Source organism: Perna viridis, chromosome 11, assembly GCF_037379345.1.
Source record: "Perna viridis isolate PV_CMFRI_1.1 ecotype Kerala chromosome 11, ASM3737934v1, whole genome shotgun sequence".
In the NCBI taxonomy this organism is placed as follows: Eukaryota; Metazoa; Mollusca; class Bivalvia; order Mytilida; family Mytilidae; genus Perna; species Perna viridis.
In genome coordinates this window covers 3,956,768-3,977,107 of record NC_142455.1, presented here as the reverse complement: position 1 = coordinate 3,977,107, position 20,340 = coordinate 3,956,768, and the positions used below count along the sequence as shown (strand labels likewise).

The 20,340-nt window shown below is 33.6% G+C and overlaps 1 protein-coding gene across 2 annotated transcripts in view; it reads left to right on the top strand.

Annotated features, from left to right (window-relative positions):
• Positions 1–16,894, top strand: part of LOC148602370 (glutathione hydrolase 1 proenzyme-like) — a 35,384-nt gene extending 18,490 nt beyond the window's left edge. For both annotated transcript variants that reach the window (XM_088554071.1, XM_088554070.1), the window contains exons 5-12: positions 992–1,184; positions 2,806–2,969; positions 3,462–3,611; positions 5,433–5,587; positions 6,610–6,797; positions 8,504–8,744; positions 14,205–14,318; positions 15,046–16,894. In XM_088554071.1, the coding sequence (XP_088410197.1) occupies positions 992–1,184; positions 2,806–2,969; positions 3,462–3,611; positions 5,433–5,587; positions 6,610–6,797; positions 8,504–8,744; positions 14,205–14,318; positions 15,046–15,195 (1,355 nt within the window). In that variant the 3' untranslated portion in view covers positions 15,196–16,894. The remainder of the gene's footprint in view (positions 1–991; positions 1,185–2,805; positions 2,970–3,461; positions 3,612–5,432; positions 5,588–6,609; positions 6,798–8,503; positions 8,745–14,204; positions 14,319–15,045) is intronic.
• Positions 16,895–20,340: the final 3,446 nt, after the last annotated feature.

The following is a 20,340-nucleotide window of genomic DNA, read 5'->3' as shown; positions in this document are numbered from 1 at the left end:
ATGTACATGTATAAATCCGGGAATTCACGGGAATATAAAGTAATCTTTCAGTGGACAAAAGGAATTTTTGTCTTGACAAAACTCATTTTTGTATCACAGACTTTACTTTTGTTACCTATTTTGAATACTGGAAAACAAAAGTAAATTTTGTGTGCAAATTAGTTTAGTTTGAATTCTTGGAACTAATTTGCATACAAAACTTAGAAATAATATGAAAACATTAAATTTTGTCGCAAAATTCAACTTTGGTATTCTGCAAAAATAAGTAATACCTAATTAAGTATTACTTACTTTTGCAGAAAAGGGCATCATCCATATGATATTAACGGAAGTAATTAGAAACCTAGGAGACCCGCGGTTACTATATCCAACGAGAGGCCGTCTAACAAAATCGTAATGAGAGAGAATTTATTTGCATATCCAAAGGATTCTGTAAGCTAATTTGCATACAAAATTGATTTTTGTGACACCAACTTGAACTTTGTTTCACAAAATTGACCTTTGTTATTTAATTTCCATAATAGGTAACAAGGTTAATTTTCTATGCAAATAAGTTAATATTTGCATACCTATTTGACAAAATTTAATTTCGTCTACAAAATTGAATTTTGTCAACAAAATTGGATTTTTGTCATTACAACAAGTGATCATAAAAAGTCTGTATAACACAGTTTTGTACGACGATGTTGTTATGACGGAATTCAATTTTGTGTACACAAAATTGATTTTGATTACAAGAAGTTCAGGTCCCATTCGACACCCCGTAAAATGGTCGGTTAAACTAGGTTAAATTGCTAGCCACACCCCCTGCTTCCATTGTCACAACTTTTTAAATGTGAATTAGTGCCCGAGATTAGTGTATGTTTGTAGATAAAAAAAAACAAACTTAATCAAACAATAGTTTTCAACAGTAGAAATAATAAAAAATAAAATCGAGAACGAGACTTACATAAACATGTGGTATTCATCCAAATATTCTTTATACATGTAGGTGGACTCTCTGTTGGAATTCCGGGAGAAATAAAAGGATTGTGGCTAGCTCACCAGATTGGAGGGAAACTTCCATGGAAAGATCTATTCCAGGCTTCAATTAAAATGTGTCGTGATGGTATGGCTGTTTCCGGTCCAACTGCTTCTGCTATATCGACAAATATTGAAAAAATTGAACGCAACCAGAACTTGAAGTAAGTCTATATCATAATATCTGTAACGTTATTGACATAGATGACTGCAACGAAACGAAACAAAAGAAAAAAAAAATAGATCATATGTTTGTGAACAGTTATCTGTTTTATCTTAGTACAATCGCACTCTCTTCACATACAAATATAAGGTTACGAATACAATTGAGTTGTAATTTTTAATGTGAACATTTTTATCTGCACGTGTTAATTAATTGCGTTTCCGGTGTAACAATGTGCAGTAAATTCGTCAGGCAAACATAACAGAGTACATGTAACAAGACAGGTGAGGGGAAAGGCTAGTTTCCATGAAATTATAACATTTTAGTGCCTACCATTATGAAATACATGTAATACAGTATACTGTAAGTGTAGACTGCATTTAATATTTTGAAATGTGTCCACAATACAGCCACCTAACAGTCATTTACATGCATAAATAAAACAAAACTACCCAGGTGGTCTCGGGATTACGTGCTCGCTTAGAGTCAGGAAGGTCGTGAATTAAATCCCGGGCCTAGTCATACAAACGATTTTAAAATTTTAGTCATTGCTTCTTTGCGAAGCACGCGGCATTTAAGAGGTAGAGAAATGACGGTTGTTTTGCTTGGAGTCAGAATGACGTGTATCAGTCTGTGAGCTAGCATATATGTAATAAAGTTCAGTTTCTGCTTGTCGGACTAGAACAAAACAAGGTCTGTTTGATTGATCAAATGTTTCGTTCTGAAATGCATGGGGTATCTGCAATACAATGAAACGTTGAAACCGCAATCATTCAATCAATCAATCAATCAATCAATCAAACAAAACAGAGTCTCTGAGATGGTACACTTTAACCTTCAATCCGGGAAGTCAAAACGAGTTCTTTTTTATCAAAACAAGATCGTACAATTCGATCAAAATAACGATTGTCAATATATGCATACATGTACTTATGCAAGTTTATCAGACACATGTATATGAAGATTTAAAGTTGTTTTGAAAAAGTATGGAGGAATATTTTCAATTGAAAACCCAGATTTTCTTATATAAGATTATTTCCTTTGGAATTTTCAGAGCTTGAAGAACGTTGCTGACGACTTGTGTACAATCATAGCAAGCACAATTAATGTATCTAATACATACTATACAAGTACATGTATTTTATGTTTACGTTGATAATTTTTCATAATCTGTATGTGCCAAAAACAATGTACCAACTAAAGGAGGTTAAGTGACTTTCAGTTTAATATCACTTTTTCCAAAATGTGCTACCTTTCTTTAATAAATGCATCGCCCATGACATGGATCAGTTTTTATTTCTAAATCACTGAGATAGTTATTTTAAAGCTAGTAAAATAGTTAATTTCTGGAGATATAGTTGGTCTGCTGTTAATAGAATGACCATCTTACCCGATGAACCTTTCTACGTAATTAACTTGACAAGAAAATGCAAAGTGTCTATTATTCAAAAAAATGTCCTCTAAAGGTTTAAGTCTCCTTTTCAATGTCCAGTTACATGTAATAGCCGAGAACAGTTAATCAGGTTTAATGGTGGAATACCAACTCCAACCTCCTAAGTTAACTGTTTTACTCGCTATAATTTCTCTTTCTTGATTTTATGCTTTATATTATACTTTAACAGAGATCTATTGATGAATAACTCGACTAAAGAATACTTCAAGGAAGGTGAAATCATATTTAGACCAAAGCTTGCCAATACATTAGAAACGATAGCTAACAATGGGGCCGAGGTGTTTTACAACGGCAGTCTTGCCAAAGATATTGTAAGCGATATACGGGAAGCAGGTACTACTTTTTTTTATAATTAACCAGAAACATATTGAGGTCTAGAGTTAGCATGTCAGTTACTGTTAGTAGCATAATTATTTTTGCTTTGTTTGTTATGTTTACAATCGACATTGGACTAAATCCCGTTTACTTATTATTTGGACGTAGTATATTTCTTGTATGTCAGAGGTAGGAAAGGGTTTGAAAATTTATGTCTATATTATTAAAAATAAGCGTGAAACATTGAAACTGGTGATTTAGGTTTTTGTTTTCTTGTCAACATGGATTTGTCATTTGATTTAAACGTTTGAACGAGGTCAGCTCCTCACTAAATACTTCAGTAGATGACAAACAAATTCATAAATTATTAGACCAAGTTCATCGATGACTTTCTAGAGATTCTTGAGTTGGTACATTTACTGAAATGCGAAAGGCTATTGTAACAACTGTTGCAATCAGCATTGTTTGCGCATTTATACGTTCTTTCACAAGAAATCTTTTCTATTACAGGCGGTATCATTACGGAAGACGATCTTGAGAAATACGTCGCCATTAAGAAACCCCCGCTCACTATAAAACTGAATAGGAACCAGACTGTGTATTCTCCTCCTCCTCCTTCCAGTGGAGCCGTGTACGAATTCATTCTGAATATTCTTGACGGTAAGGTTTTGAAAGAGTAAGCGAGGGAACCAAGGTTATGGCGGTAATCAAAAGAATGTAATTCAGGGACAAAAACCAGACATGGAAAACAGACACACACAACAAAGAACATAAAGTAACTAAAATCATACATACAAAGTAACAAAAGTAAATGAGCAACTCGGACTCCACTAAAAACTGGGAGCATGTTCCAGGTGCACCGGTAGGGTAAGCGTCCTCTGCTTTTCTAGAAACACCCGCCGAGTTGCTCATAAAAAGTCAAGTCCGGGGTAGACAAACGAGGAAAGGTAAACTATGAGCCGTTGAATAAATCAGTTTTCACGGTACTGATGGATACATCATAACGATCCACGAGTTCATGATGACGACCATAAAACTTCTGTAGTGATGACTTCAATCTTGTAGCAACATAACCCTGTTCCAGATGCCTATTTGTTAGACGTCTAGCGCGATACAAATAGTCTGTGTAGTTTCGGCAAGCTCTGGCATAACGATTGAGTTGTGATATGAACACTCCATACGCAGGAGCCGAAGGGATGTTGCCACAGGTGAAAGGAAAGTAGACAATTCTGAATGAAAAGTCATCACGTTTGTCGTAAAGTTTGGTCAATAGGTTTCCTTTACCATCGATTTCTAAGTGTAGTTCAAGATATGAGGCTGACTTCACAGTGTCTGTAGTATCCTTTATCTCAAGTTCTTTGGGGATAGATGCGATGTGTCAAATCCCCGAAATTAGTATTGTTTAAAGATAATACGTCATCTATATAGCGGAAACTGAGATTGAAGGACCTAGTCAAACGATATTCTTTCTTTCTGATCAAATCAGCTATGAAGTCAGCCTCATAAGAGTGAAGAAATAGGTCTGCAAGTAAAGGAGCACAATTTGTTCCCATTGGAATGCCGACCGTTTGTTGAAAAACACGTCCACCACACTGGACAAATATGTTGTCGATTAAAAATTCCAGCATTTTGTAAACATCTTTCTCTGTATATTTGGAAGATGATTTGGAATTATTTTTTTACAAAAGAAATCTTTGTAATTTGAAGTATGAATTGCCTACCTTCCGTTAACTCTTCGCTTGTAACATAAAGTAGGTCAAACCATATATCTATGCCTTACTTTAACAGTGAATTTATCCGCAGTTTTTACAGCAAAACTTGTCAAAATTGATTAAAAATTATGTTGGATAAAATGACTTTGATATTTTAAAGAAGTTTTAAAACTACTTCGAGAAGAGAAATTATTCGAATTTAAAAAAAAAAAGAACTAAAAAAACTTAAAAAAAAACATAGGGTGAAGCATAACAAATACAAAACAGTAAATACTTTAAAAGATCGCTTAAAGGTCTTCATCAAAAGCTGTGAACGAATCCGGCAACTAATGTAATAAATCCATGATTACCGTAACAGAGCTACATGTATGACACTTCTTCAAAATAGTACTTTCCTCTGAATAATCTCAAAGGGGACTCACTCTTGTTTTTTTTTTCTGTTTTTGAAAAAAAATACTTATACATATTGGACTAAGTGTAGGCGGTTATGTGACAGATGTCAAGAAGTCAGCGTAGAGAAAGCATACTATAGATTCGTGCCGATTTAAGACCTCAGATGACCATATAGATTTGCTTGTGCAATATATACGTTTATAGATATACATAATGTCATATTTTCTTCAACTTGGTTCTTTGATAGCTTTTTTTTCAATTTTAAAGTGTAATCGAAATGCATATCACCGTTTAAACTTGTAAATTTGTTATTTTTGTTTGGAACGAATGTTTTATAGAAGTGAATTATTTTGACTGGCTTAATTTACGTTGATAGGTTACAGACTAACACCTGAGAGTATTTCAACAGAGGAGAAATCCATTTTAACCTGGCACAGGATCATTGAAGCGTTTAAATTTGCCTACGCTAAGAGAACGAATATCGGTGACAGCGATCAGGAGAACGAAACATTCCGATTAGAACTGGAGGAGGTAAGTGGTAAACGTTCAAGAGAGATTGACCAGGTTACTTTAAAAGTGGACGTTGGTGAAGGTGACAAGAAAGTGACAAGATATGTGGGCTTTGTTGTAATAGTGAAAAAAATAAAATGTCTGTGAAATAATATCGTGGGTCAGAAAAGTGAGGTCATTAAGGAAAAATGGAGTTACATGTAGTAAATAAGAATGAGTAGACGAGCAATTATAATTCATTGGAAGTAAACAAACAACCAACCATTACCGGTCGATTAATTTCTAAGAAGTAGACTGAGAAGTGACAAAAGTGAAAAAGTGAAAAAAGAGGGAAGTGTCTTTTTAGAAACGAGGCTGATACACAGGAAAATTGTAACATGTCATATGTTTTCGTATTTTTTAAAATATAAGAGAACATTATTATGTTTACGACCGATATTGATACATGTATCCTATAAAAAGAAATAAAAAAAGATTTTTTCAGAATTATGTGAAAACTAAATTGTTTTCATATGTTAAGTCCTATGCAATACCTATAATTACCATGATTGTCATTAAATGGATTTACATGAAATAATTTGTGTGTCATAAACACGCGTTTTTCATACTTTCTTTCATAGTGATTATAGATGTGAATGACATAACATAACTTATATAAGTGTTGCAATTTTCCCTGTATTTATGTACACGTAGAAACGGCCAAAGAACAACAACAGACGCATAACAAATCACGCAAAATCAGACAAAATAAATACATACTGAAAGATTTATTATGTACATGTAAGAAGCAAATGAAACTTGCACTTTCGAAAATGACTCCACCAGCTGACATACATTTTTGTATATGTACATGTACATGTAAAATGTAAAATCATGCAATGTAACAAAATCATACATGTATATATGTTAGTGTTGGAACTTGTTACATTTTCAATTATACATTACAAAAATACTCCTATTCGCTAATAATATCGATAATCGGTTAAAATTTATAACAAATATACATGCATACACTTTTTACGTCTGTGTATCCATTTGTGTAGCTTTTAACAAAATTAACATCAGAGGATTATGCTGAAGAAATTCGCTCAAACATATCAGACACACGGACGTTTGATACGGACTACTACGGCCCAACGTTTTACGACAGCGTGACGACAGGCACATCACATCTGTCAGTTCTAGCTGCAAACGGAGATGCCGTATCGATTACCAGCACGATCAATTTATAGTGAGTTACAAAGTAAATTGTAAGCGATTGATGCTTTGCTTGATATAAACACTATATTATCAACAGTTGAAATCCGAATAATTCAGCAGCTCTTACATGTAGCACTCCGTTGCAAGTGTTTTTTACTCATGAAATGTTAGTCCAGGGGACACTTTATCACCCCTACCAAAGACTTGTGAGTAAGTTTCTGTTGTCGATGGGTGTTCATTTAAGCTTTTTCACAAAGGATGCATTTTGCACTATATTTAGAATTTCAGTGGTTTATCAAGATAATTATTTTTCTTTTTTGTTTTTTTATGCTAAACGAAAGGGTCATTGTTTATCTGAGGTCATTAATGACTTTCAGGGACGGATCCAGGCATTATGAGAAAGAATGTTGCCATCCGGGGTTCTACAGAAAAGGGGGGTGCTACATGTAGGACATAATTTGCTATTTTTTTGTAAATTTTACACGTGATAAAAACAAATTTTCCAATAAAAAGAAGTGCCAACCTCCTGCCCCATGTGGATCCGCCACTGATTTTTTCCCAGTGTCCAAGGAAACCATAAGTAATAACTTTCGAAACGATAGCTACAGTACAACACGAGAAGAAAAACAGATTTACCCGTGTCTTGCCATTCTAATGAACATGGAATTGGAATATTCACGAAATGACATGATTTCGGGGATTTGACACATCGCATCTACCCCCAAAGAACTTGAGATAAAGGATACTACAGACACTGTGAAGTGAGCTTCATATCTTGACCTACATTAGAAATCGATGGTAAAGGAAAACTATTGACCAAACTTCACGACAAATTCAGAATTATCAACTTTCCTATCATCTGTGGCAACATCCCTTCAGCACCTGCGTATGGAGGGTTTATATCACAACTCATACGTGATGCCAGAGTTTGCAGAAACTATGCAGACATTTTGTATCGCGCTAGAACTCTAACAAATAGGCTTCTGGAACAGGGTTATGTTGCCACAAGATTGAAGTCATCACTACAGAAGTTTTATGGTCGTCATCATGAACTCGTGGATCGTTATGGTGTATCCATCTGTACCATGAAAACTGATTTATTCAACGGGTCATAGTTTTCCTTTCCTCGTTTGTCTACCCCGGACTTGACTTTATGAGCAACGCGGCGGGTGTTTCTAGAAAAGCAGAGGACACTTACCCTACCGGTGCACCTGGTCTATGCTCCAAGTTTTTATTGGAGTCCGAGTTGATCATTTGCTTTTGTTACTTTTTATGTAAAATTTTAGTTACTTTATGTTCTTTGTTGTGTAAGTCTGTTTCCCATGTCTGATCTTTGTCTCTGGATTACATTCTTTTGATTACCGCTATAACCTTGATTCCCTTGATTACTCTTTCCCAATCTACAATTTTTAACTCTTATATTTAACTTCAATCAATCTATTCACTGAAGATATATGTACCTCCAGTGATCAAAACACTATCACATAAATCAAACAATAACTGCTTTCAGGTTGCTGACTTGCTGACCGTATACGATAGACGGCGGAATTGGTAATTCAATTAAGCTCTCTGTTAAACCAACCGCCTTTGCATGCTGCTTAACGTTACAATGTTTTTTCATATACGAAAAGTCTAACTTTTATTCCGAATTATAAAGTAAAAGCATGGTTCTTAAGAAAAAAAAACATAACAATCAAAGTGAATATGTTTAGATAATTATAATTGTTTGTTTTTTAGTTTTGGATCGAAGGTAGTTGGGAGTCGGACTGGAATAATATTTAATAATGAAATGGATGATTTCTCCACACCAAACACAACCAACTACTACGGTGTCCCTGCTTCTCCCGCTAATTTTATAAAACCTTACAAGCGCCCCCTGTCGTCCATGTGTCCTAGTATAATTGTTGATAGTCATGGCGTTGTTAAATTGATAGCAGGAGCATCTGGAGGAACAAAGATTACGACATCTACAGCACTGGTAAGTTTTTAGACTAATGTGTAACAGGACGGTCTAAATGCGTTTTATTAGAGATAATCGGATAAATAACATGGTTATCTCCCTTGTCTCAAGTTGTGTTATACACAGTAACAGTTAAGACTCAAACAAGGTATACTTTAAGTTTGAAAAAAGAAATTAAACAATTTGGTGTTTAGCATTGTATAACAACGTGAATTCTGTGCGTATTTTGGTCCACGGAAAGGATCTTCTTTTGTGTAGACATCTGGACCCGCCACTTGTTTGGCTTGTTCTTAATTATAAGCTTAATATTTTATTGGTCATAAAAATAATGGGTTTATAGTTTATAATGGATTGACAGTTTATTTTCAAATATTTAAGTCATAGCTTATTTGACGAAATATACAGCTGACCAAATATTTAAATAAATGTAGATACAAGTTAGACTGAAACAAAATGTGTCGGGATAGTAAAGAAAGAAAAATGCTCATGACAGACCATTTTATCAAATTCATTGAAAAGACAAGTGCTTGTAATGAAAACCATATTCATAACTGTTCATGCCATCACAAGATCTATAAACTGGTTTGAGTTACACATAGCACAGGTTAAGAATATTCTTTGACATATGTATGTAAAAAGATTTATTTTATTTCATTTGCATACGTGTTGCTCAGTGCCTATCATTTTATTATTCCCTGTTTATAGCTATAAGCCACATACTCGCTTTTCTTTTTTTTTCCCTTTTTTACCATGTTGTCCAATTTTGTCGGTATATTGGGGGGTGTAGTTTTCAGCTGAATTTCGATAAATAATCTTTAATAGTTTATTATTTTAATAGTTTTCACATGTTTTATAAAGATGGGAAAATACCTAGTGTAGGATTTTTTTCTCTAGTTAAAAGTATCTTAAATGATTTATTATTTTAATCGTATTTACACGTTTTATAAAGATGGGAAAAGAACTATTGTTCTGGTAGCATTTTTCTTTTTTTTTCTGGTTAAAAGTATTCCTTTGCAAATAGAATATCATCAATATGCTGAATACGAAAATTGGTCTGAACCTACAGAAAATAATTAGCAATACGAACAGTTGTTTTCAAGATATTCACGTGCATAATTCTCAAGGTTGAAATACAGGGGTTTGCTCCCGCTACCAAATATGCAGCCAACTACATGTAGTATATAACCTATACAAGGGAGATTCCCAATTTGGGCTGCCTCGCTTCAACTCCATTTTCGTTCCAGTAAAATCGAATGTATCACTAATTACAGCTCAGCAATCAAAACAAATAATGAATCTGAACTCAGGTATCACCAACAAATACTTCTAATGAAATCAACACAATAATTTGAAGATTCTAAATCAAATGACTTCTTATGAGCACCTCGGCGGGTGTTTGTAGAAAAGCAAAGGACGCTTACCCTACCGGTGCATCTGGTCCATGCTCCCAGTTGTTAATGGAGTCCGAGTTGCTCATGTGCTTTTGTTACTTTGTATGTATGATTTTTGTTACTTTATGTTCTTTGTTGTGTATTTCTGTTTTCCATGTCTGGTCTTTGTCCCTGGATTGCATTCTTTTGATTACCGGTTTAACCTTGGTTCCCTTGATTACTCTTCCTCCGTCTAAGAATCAGGGGAAATGGGAATAAATTGTGACACATGAATACAACACATAGGGATTTTATTGCATTATCCAAGTATTTATACCTCATAACCTCCAAAGTTTGCCTTTGTAAGATATTTATAGGCCAATTTAGTGGAAATGCACCATGTAGAAAAGTGTAAGGAAAGTTTTTCCATGTATTTCCCCTATATACAGGCAAAAAATCTAACTAAAAGTTGATTCATGAATAAATGTATTGGCTATTTTAAGTTTAAAAGGACCAAGTTGAGAATAATGATGTATCACCGATTGCCTGATTCTTACACAGAATGGTACTGAAACATTTGTCTAGCGATGTCAAGGTTGCAGTAGTTTCACTTTCGGTCCAATTAAATGCATCATTTGCCAAGTGATTACTGAGCAGTAAATGGCGATATATTCGATTTTATTATTGCATATTTGATAGTGGGAGCAAGCCCTAGTAGGGCTGCACATTTGATAGTAGTAGAAAGCCCCTTCGGTTGACGAAAACTGTACATGTACATGTATGCTCAGTGATTTTTTTTATTCTCAACTTTAATACCTACTATACATTCGCTCTAGTCTTTTTTCTTGTATGCAGTGTAACTTTAGTTTTTTTTTTAAATATGTTGGTATTTATTGTACATAACATATCACTTTGATGATGTTTATAATTTCCAATAATGTTATCATATTATAACTTACTTTTGCTTTTTGGAAGATTTTAAAATTCGGGTTATACCTTTTAAATTAAAATGTTTGATATTTTTGTAAGCATACCTCGGGAACTAGTTAAACATAAAGCGAAATATACAAATCTGAAAATAAAAATTACCGAAATAGAAGCATACCCCTACCAGTCGTGTTATCATTTGCAGAAATTAATGACCTCAACAAGTAAATGCATTTTCCCAATTTCAACTTGTGCATTTTGACGCCATAGTTAGAAGTACACAGGACATTATTTGTATTTAAATTCTTATGTGGACCTTGCATTAATTCACATTCGGAAGAAATGATTAGGACGGATATATTTTACATAATAATATATATTTTGTCCTTTTGGTATATTCGTAGCTCAAGTCACGCTATCACTTCAGTAGAAAATACCAGATACAAAAAGCCAGCAACCAATGTATGCTGTAACTTCGTTATTAACTTTATGAATAAATACAAAGTTTTAATGCTATTAAATTTTCAGCGTGATATGAATTCTATCCATAAGAAAAGAGAGGCACAAACCAGGTGACAAGCCTAAATCATTATTTTTTACTAAAACCTCCCCACCCCTGCCCGATTAAGGTACAATGTACTTTTACAACTTGGTCAGTTTCTTTTAAAATCAATCCCAACTCTTAATTACCACTGCAAATCATTCGTAATATTTGTAGAAAAGTAATTAGAAATGAAAAAAAATAATTGGTGTTAGTCCTCCGACTTCTGAAAAAGCTGTTCCCCGTAAACATATTTCTGAGAAAAAATCAAACTCATTCAAGTATTTATCCCTTCTTACCATTCACCAAAGTTTAAACCCTACCATTGCATACAAATCACGTATCATTCGTTTGTTTTTCATTGTACTCGGAATTTACGCAATCTTTAAACTAACTTATTTGAAGAAACTAACGAAAGGGGAATAAATCGAATGTAAATTTGGGACTTGTTGCGTCGAAAAGGTTCGTATCCTGATCTAGAACTTGTCTATTTCAGGACATTTATGTGAAAAGAAAGATAACTGGAATGTCTTTTTATTACTTTTCACATTACGTCCGTTCGTTAAGTTAGTTATCCGATTATCTCGAGTAGGTGCCCATTAATTATCATAAAATGAATAGTGTTAGAACGGAGGGTAGTGTGGGTTTAGCTCTCGAACAAATTCGTTGTATAGAAATTGTCTTTGGATTTTTTTTCGATATGGATTATGTTAACCTGTATGTATTCTAGTGACCATTAAAGAAGTAAACCTATACATAGTTGAAATGGTTTCTCATACAATGTGATTCCACATCAAAAGATAGTTCCCTATGTTTACGGGCGAAAGACAATGAAAAATACAAAACACAAAACGAACCCGTAACAAATGCTATGTGCATGCAAGTTGTTTAGCAACTTATCTATTTAAGTATCAGTCTTTGTGATACATCCCAAAAAGGCTACATATTTTTATTTTTGTTATAAAGTTATTTTATAGGTCGATATGATGAAATGTATAATTATTCCTTCAAGTGTATCTGCTCTTAGGAGATAACCCGCAATTAAAATCCAACAGTTTCTATTTTATATTAGTGTCATTTACAGAGTTATCTCCCTTGATTTTGAAATGTACAGTGCATTCTATATGATTTATATCTCACATGAGCATCCACATATTATTTTATATTTACTTAAGTATTTCAAGCTAAATATCAAAAATAAAAATATGTAGGCTTTCCAGCCATGAATCACATTGTGCAGAATTCTTAGCTTGAGCATTACTTAAAATCTAGTATTAACTTTGTAAGAAGTATGTTCTGTTTAATGAGGTTTAACATACATTCTTAACAGAATTTATTATATATTTTAAGAATACAGCAAAACTGACAATGATCTTTTTCTACATGTGTACTTACGGAGGTATTTGAGGGTTTGAAAATTTATTTTTTTTCGCAAAATCAGGGCAAATGATTGCCTGTACGCAACCACATATTCGTCAGTTACACAAATGCAGAATACATTATAAATACCTAAAATATTGATTTTAATACTGGTCAAATCAATTTGTACATTGCATCTAAGATATCTTATTTACCACTCCAGTCTTTAGCCATTTGTACAAAGAGATGAATATTCTTGTAATGTGGGTTTTCATATTCTGTTTGTATGTTTTCCATGTCTGGTCTTTTTGGCCTGCATTGTATTCTTTTGATTTCCGCTAGAATAAGAAAATCAGAAAGGTTTCCTTTATTCGTCTCTCATTTATTTATCTCTAATGTAATGTTAACTTTGTAGATCTTGTCATTAAAAACTGCATTCTATGAATTCAAAGCGCTTAACTTGGGCGGATTCATGATTTCAGGTTAGGGGGGGGACTGGGCCTTATAAGAAATAAAATCGGAGATGAGCCAGTCAAAAAATGCTTTATAGAAAGAAACAACACACATTTAGGATGATAGGAGGGTACGTAGAATACGTCATATATGAATCTTCTCTTATTCATGTAGGATTTCCAAGCAATCTTAAAGTCAATGAACACTTTTGAACACAACATTTTCCAAAACATTCTTATTTTTCTAAATGTACATATATACATATATAGATATTTGAACTGCAAATTACCATATTTTAGGCAATAAAAATAAGTATACCTTACTGGTGGCTTATTCGCATTTTTGTACGTGTAATACGCCGATGTTGGCATTACACATAAGATTTAAACCTGTACTATGATCACTGTAGGATTGAACAGCTATTTTCGGTCGTTCATGCACGTATGAAAGGATCTCGAATCTCCCAAACGCAATGAACGGCCAAAGGGCGTTCATGTAATGTTTTGGAGTGGAGAAAAGGGGACCGAAAAAAGAGCTGAAAATTACTCTCTGTAAACAAACTTGACAGGTAAAATCAATGTGCACGTAATAAACTATTCTTACGGCTATATTATGCCGTTCAGTTCGTTGCCACACTCTTTCGAACTACACGGCCGCCATATTCGTTCCAAGTTAACTGGCGTTCATGCATGTATGAACGATTTGGCGGAGTTCATGCATGTATAAACTTTCTGGCAATGACGTTCTCGACCAATCAAAAACGGCTATAAGCATGAAGAATGTAATGATTTGAATTATTTTACCTTGAATACATGCATCTATTTATAGATATCAATTTTAACACAATGGCTTGGTATGGGAATCAAACAGGCCATCGATCATAAAAGAGTTCATCATCAACTACTGCCACCACGTATAGATGTTGAGATGGGATTTCCTCAAGTTAGTATACACTATTTTTAAATACAGATGTAGAAATGAGATTTCCATTGATATATATGTACTTGGGATGACTTTTCTGTTTTCCGAGTTGTCCCGTATTTTAAACTTCCATATTTATTCATAAGACTGAAATCAGACCCTCAGTGCTTCTATGACAATGCATGTAGCTTAAAGGATAGGTACACCAAGGGTTGTTTTTGGCCACCTACTTGGCTGAACTTTTTATCATGACAATAGAATGTTACCATTCTGCATTTCTGTTTAGCAACAACATTACCACATTCGAAAGTTTTAGTTTGTTCTTGTTGAGCAATGACAAGTCGAATTTTTTTTTCAAATTTGTGATGCCTGCACCAATAAGTAGTCTCATGTAATATCTCGATATTCCGAAGAACATGTATTTCATCAAAATTCGACAAAAATGCTCCTAAATATTGAGATATTACATGGGTCTATTATTGTTTTACCACGAGTTGGTCATTTATATCGCATTATTTTACCCCAAGCGATACATAAATGACCAACCCGTGGTAAAAGAACAAAAACATGGAGTTTCCGTGATTTATTTCGATTCTGATTGGTCTAGTTTCTTCATGTTATTGAATCTACAAAGTCTATGAAGTTGGTCATATATTTATCACTTTTTTACCACGGCTGTGAAGCACGTCATATCTAACAACATTGGGTTGACGAACATTAAATGTGTTACATCATTAAATCATTTCAGTACATTGTTGATGGGCTGAAACAAAAGGGACACACAATTGAAAATAAAACCAGCGCTGGATGCATAGTGCAGGGCATTCTACAAACGGAAGAGGGGAAAGTTACGGCTAATGCAGATTATAGGAAAAAGGGGTATACCGACGGTTATTAGAGAACTTTTGCAAAATTTGAGATTTTATTTTCCACAAATTTGACATTTAGCATGTTCGTCAAATCAGGAAACTATATCAATATAGGATAATCATATTTGGTCAAATTGAATTAACATTAAAAGCATTACGATGTGAAAGAATACTTATAGTTTGTATGATGAAAATATGAAAGGAGGGGTACAAATGCATATATTTGATGAAGATATGGTAAGAGGGGTATATGTTTGATAAAATATGTTAGGAGATATATAATCTGGTTTTATTCTGTACCTGTTCATTCCCATTGCACATTGTTTTTCATGCCTTGTGAATTATTGTGTTCAATATTAATTTACTTCATATCGCTGTTTTAATGTTTCCAGTTCTAATTATGTTATATTTGTATGAGATTAACTGTCGAAATTTTTAACGAGTTTTTTTTTTAATTTTCAATTCATGTCTGATTGAAATTTGTAATAAGTTAATTTCATGGGCTAGATTTTGTTTTCCCTTGATTACCGGTAAATGATATAAATACATTTGTATTGTGAATTGCGGTTTGTTGAATACGTCTTCCAAGGAGCAATTTCACACCTTGAGCATAAGAACGAAATACACATAAAAATATGTCAAAAATATTACTATACAGGGACAAAGCAAGGCTTAGCATGAACAGCAGCTCCCTTAACGAGTATCAGTTCATGCGAAATCTTGTAGACTCTCCAAACTGTCCATGTGGTCATGTCGAATCAACCGATCATTTTCTTTTTTATTGTCATAAGTATGACCAGCTTTGTTCTTTTAACTTCAAATACACTTAATTATCCTATCGATGTAATGTGGTTTATGTATGGGTCAGATATTCTTACATTTGATGAAAATATTTATGTATTTAAACGTTCAAAAGTACATTGTTCAGAGCAAACGCTTCTGTTGATTTGAAATTCAATACTCCTTTCATTCTTCACATGTATTTATATATAATCAATATCTATATTTCATTACATAGTAGTACATGTGCATGATGTATCTTATTTCCTAAGCATGCTTGTTGTATGTTTAAATTGTATAAATTGTCAGTATTGATGATTATACGGATTAATAAAAGCTTAATACTTGTTTCCGAATCATGTTTGTCAAACTTTGTTTGATCTGTTTTATACATATTTTCATATGCATAAATAGAATATGTTTAAACTGACACTTAAGTAGAAGTCTTTCTAACAAACAGAAAGAAGGTAATTTATACATGTCAAAAACCAACTGTATTCACTTTTATTTCTTGCTCAGTCTGAGTTTTTCATTTGGTTGTCGAGCTTTTGAAGTAAAAATTACATAGTTCGTACAATGTACATGATATCCGCACTTTCCAAGAGTTATCTTTCTTAATTTAGTTTGATTCGGTTGATTTGAATGGGAGGTTACAGTATAGTTTTCTATAAAGTACGGATTTAAATACAGAAAGGACTATTGTCACATAAAAATACAGCATTTAAGGACCAAGAAATTTCATTTGTTCCGTGTGTTTTTCTAACCATGAATCACCTTACCGTTAGCAGTGTCTGAATTTTATATTGACTGGTACTTAAGTTAACAAGGAGACGTGTATACGCATAATATTGTTTTAATTTTCACTTTTTGTGTATCATTCACGTTTTTATATTATTGTTACTGTCTTTGTTTAATATATCAATTAAAGATAATTCTACTAATTCGAAATGACTTTTATTTATTCGAAATTTGTTTAAGACTAATCAAGAGAACCAAGGTTATAACGGTACGTAATACACACACAACAAAGAACATAAAGTAACTTAAATCATACATACAAAGTAACAAAAGCAAATGCGCAACTCGAACTCCATTAAAAACTGGGAGCATGGACCAGGTGCAACTGTAGGGTAAGCGTCCTCTGCTTTTCTAGAACCCCCCCTCGAGTTGATCACAAAAAGTCAAGTCCGGGGTAGACAAACGAGGAAAGGAAAACTTTTAAGATTGTAAAGAAAGTCCGAGGGAAAATGTGACAAATAAATATTGAACCTTGGCAAATATGGTTCCGTCAAAACTGAAGTTTTCTTTTGATAAAATGAAAAATAAAAAACCCCGTTGCTAATCAACCTTAGAATAAACGATAAGATGTTTTTCACATAAAGTATAATCACAAAAATATCTGGTCTATTTTACGAACTCAATTTCCTCTTATCTGTAACCCACCACTTTCTTTATTGGTGATAATAAGGACGGATACTACATATAATCAGGCAACGCCTTAAGTCAAGTTTGGAGGTAGAAAGAGTAGAATGAAGTACACTACAAAAAGTTGGATTTTAGCGGTACCACGTCGGTACCGCTGCACTTTGATAACGAAATAAAAACTTATTACACGTTGAACAAATCAATTTTCATGGCGCAGATAGATACCCCGTAGCGATCCACTAGTTCATGATGACGACCAAAAAACTTCTGTAGCGATGACTTAACATGATTTTTATGAGAAATATATATCAATTTGGCCTATCTACCTTATTTCATGCATAAACATTTTACATTAACCGCCACCACGGTATGAACAAAACACTTATTACTTCTTAAACTACCATTTCATATTTGGATCCAATTGCACTGAACCAACGATAATCATTAATAATTAAAGATTTTTTTTATATATTAAGTTAAGTATCTGTGTTAATGATACAGTAGGGAGATTTCAGACGAAAGTTACAAATATCAGTCAAAATAATTAGTATACCAAATAAATGTCGCACCATCATAGTGTGTGGTGTGATATTTGAAAGTTTTTATCGGTTATGGATTTCTAACATACATATTCATACCGTTAACAAGTCTTGAAAGTGTATACTAACTGATTGTCAGTTGATGTTTTGCATAATTTTCCCGTAATGCACATCAAAATTGTTTTTACGTGTACATTTTGGTTCACCAAAATAACACAAAATATGTTTTTGCTACGTACCATGACCATATGGACGCTAAATATCAAGAGGCAAATAATGTAGGATTCTACTTAAACACACACACAAAATCAATGCCATATGTGTTTATTGAGTAAAGCAAGATATTGAAACATTAACACTCCTACTGTGCAACCATTTTTCTGTGAAAATCAATATAAGGTTTTTATTGCTACTACCCATTCACCACATTTCGAAGGAACAGGTAACCCATGAAAATAGTAGGCCTTATCCATGTGTAAAACCTAAATGATTCATCATTGGTTCATTTTCATCTATGCCCCGCCCAAACAATTTGCCTCCTTAACCAATTTATGTGAAGATAAGAAACAATCATGCTATTATTGCTACAAACCGTTCAGCAAAATTTGAATGAAGTCCATGGAAAAAAAATGGAGGCTCCATCCAAGTGACTAAACATGACAGAGCGATGAACAAATATATTCTACCCAACAACCTTTTGTGTGCAGTCACTAAGGTTTAAGTATTTAAGTGTAAATAAAAATAATCACCATTATTAAATATAAAAGTAATAAAAAAAATTGTTAGTTTTGTTTAAAAAAATATATAAAGAAATGTTAGGACAAATAACCAATAATTTTTGTCAGATTTTCAGATTCCTCTAGATTTATTCATTTCATAGTATTAATATTGTTTGCCAAGTTGTCCTTACTTTTTTTATTTTCATAATTTGTAAACTTACCTAAAATTTTTATTGGCTGAGTTTTCATGAAATCCTTATTAATTCTTCGGTGTTTTTAATAGAATGAACATGCCAAGACAAAACCGATGGAAAACCAAGAGAAATCCTTCGCCCGTCAAATTTCCAAATACTTATATCTCAAAAACAAAACACACTGACACGTCAATTTTTCTTTTTGTACCATTCTAGGGTGAAAGATCTTAAAAGATTTCACAACCTTTGTTATTTCTAAACAAAGCAGCGAACATTCTTAATGACGAAGCAGCGATACCAAATAATGTAAAAGTTAACGACAAAAAGGGAACGCAAGACATTTACCGCACACGGAGTACATGTCAACATATACAAAGAAAACACGAACAGTACAAAGAAAGGTATGATATTTCAGATGCTCAAGATTAATTAGCAGTACTGCTTTTCCCTACCCTACCGGTGCACCTGGTCCACGCTCCCAGTTTTTAGTGGAGTCCGAGTTGTTCATTTACTTTTGTTACTTTGTATGTATGAATTTAGTTACTTTATGTTCTTTGTTGTGAATGTCTGTTTTCCATGTCTGGTCTTTGTCCCTGGATTACATTCTTTTGATTACCGCTATAACCTTGGTTCCCTTGATTACTCTTTCAAATCCGGTGGAAGGGATGGAATATTTATGACGTATACTTTTTGGTCGGTTTGGATGATATTGATCCTCTCTTTTTGACAAGTATAATATCGTTCACACTAATCCTTTTTCAGTTTTTCTGCAATGGGTCTTTATTATTGCCATCTTTATTTATGTAACAACTTCAATACACCCACCTACAACATTGGCAGCATAATTGTTTAAAATTAACTGCAATGAATAATGAAAAACTGTACATCACTTTCCTATTTTCAGCTTCCTAGCGTTGCATTTTGGAAGGTTATTTCTATTATCGCCATGTTGATTTGGCTAATCGGATTCTTGAAGCTAATATTTTAACTGATTGCGGTGGACAGGGGACTAAAATAATGTTATTGGTCAGGATATAGATCAGACATGGAATACACACACAACCAACAACGAACATGAAATTACTAGTATAATGCATATAAAGGGACACATTTAAATGAGCAACCTGGATTTCATTTAAAACTTGGGATATGGACCAGGTGCCCTTGGCGGGTAAGCGTCCTCTATTTATTCTTAAAAAACATCCACCGAGTTGATCATGATGTTTGTTTGTTTGTTGGGGTTTAACGAGCAGCAATATTTCAGCTATATTCAGACAATGAACATGAAATGAAAAAAAAAAAAGAAAAAAGGAAAAAAAGAAAAAAAAAAGAAAAAGAAAAAAAAAAGGATGGGTCACAAGGATAATAGGGTCGAAAAATTTTGATTGCCACTGGAAAAAGGGGGATGGGTAAGGTCGGGCAATCCAGCCTCCTGTGGCGGAGCGCAAAGGTTCCTACTCCTATCGAATACCACAGCAGGGTTCTTTAACGTGCGAGGAACGTGACATCTTTCCCAA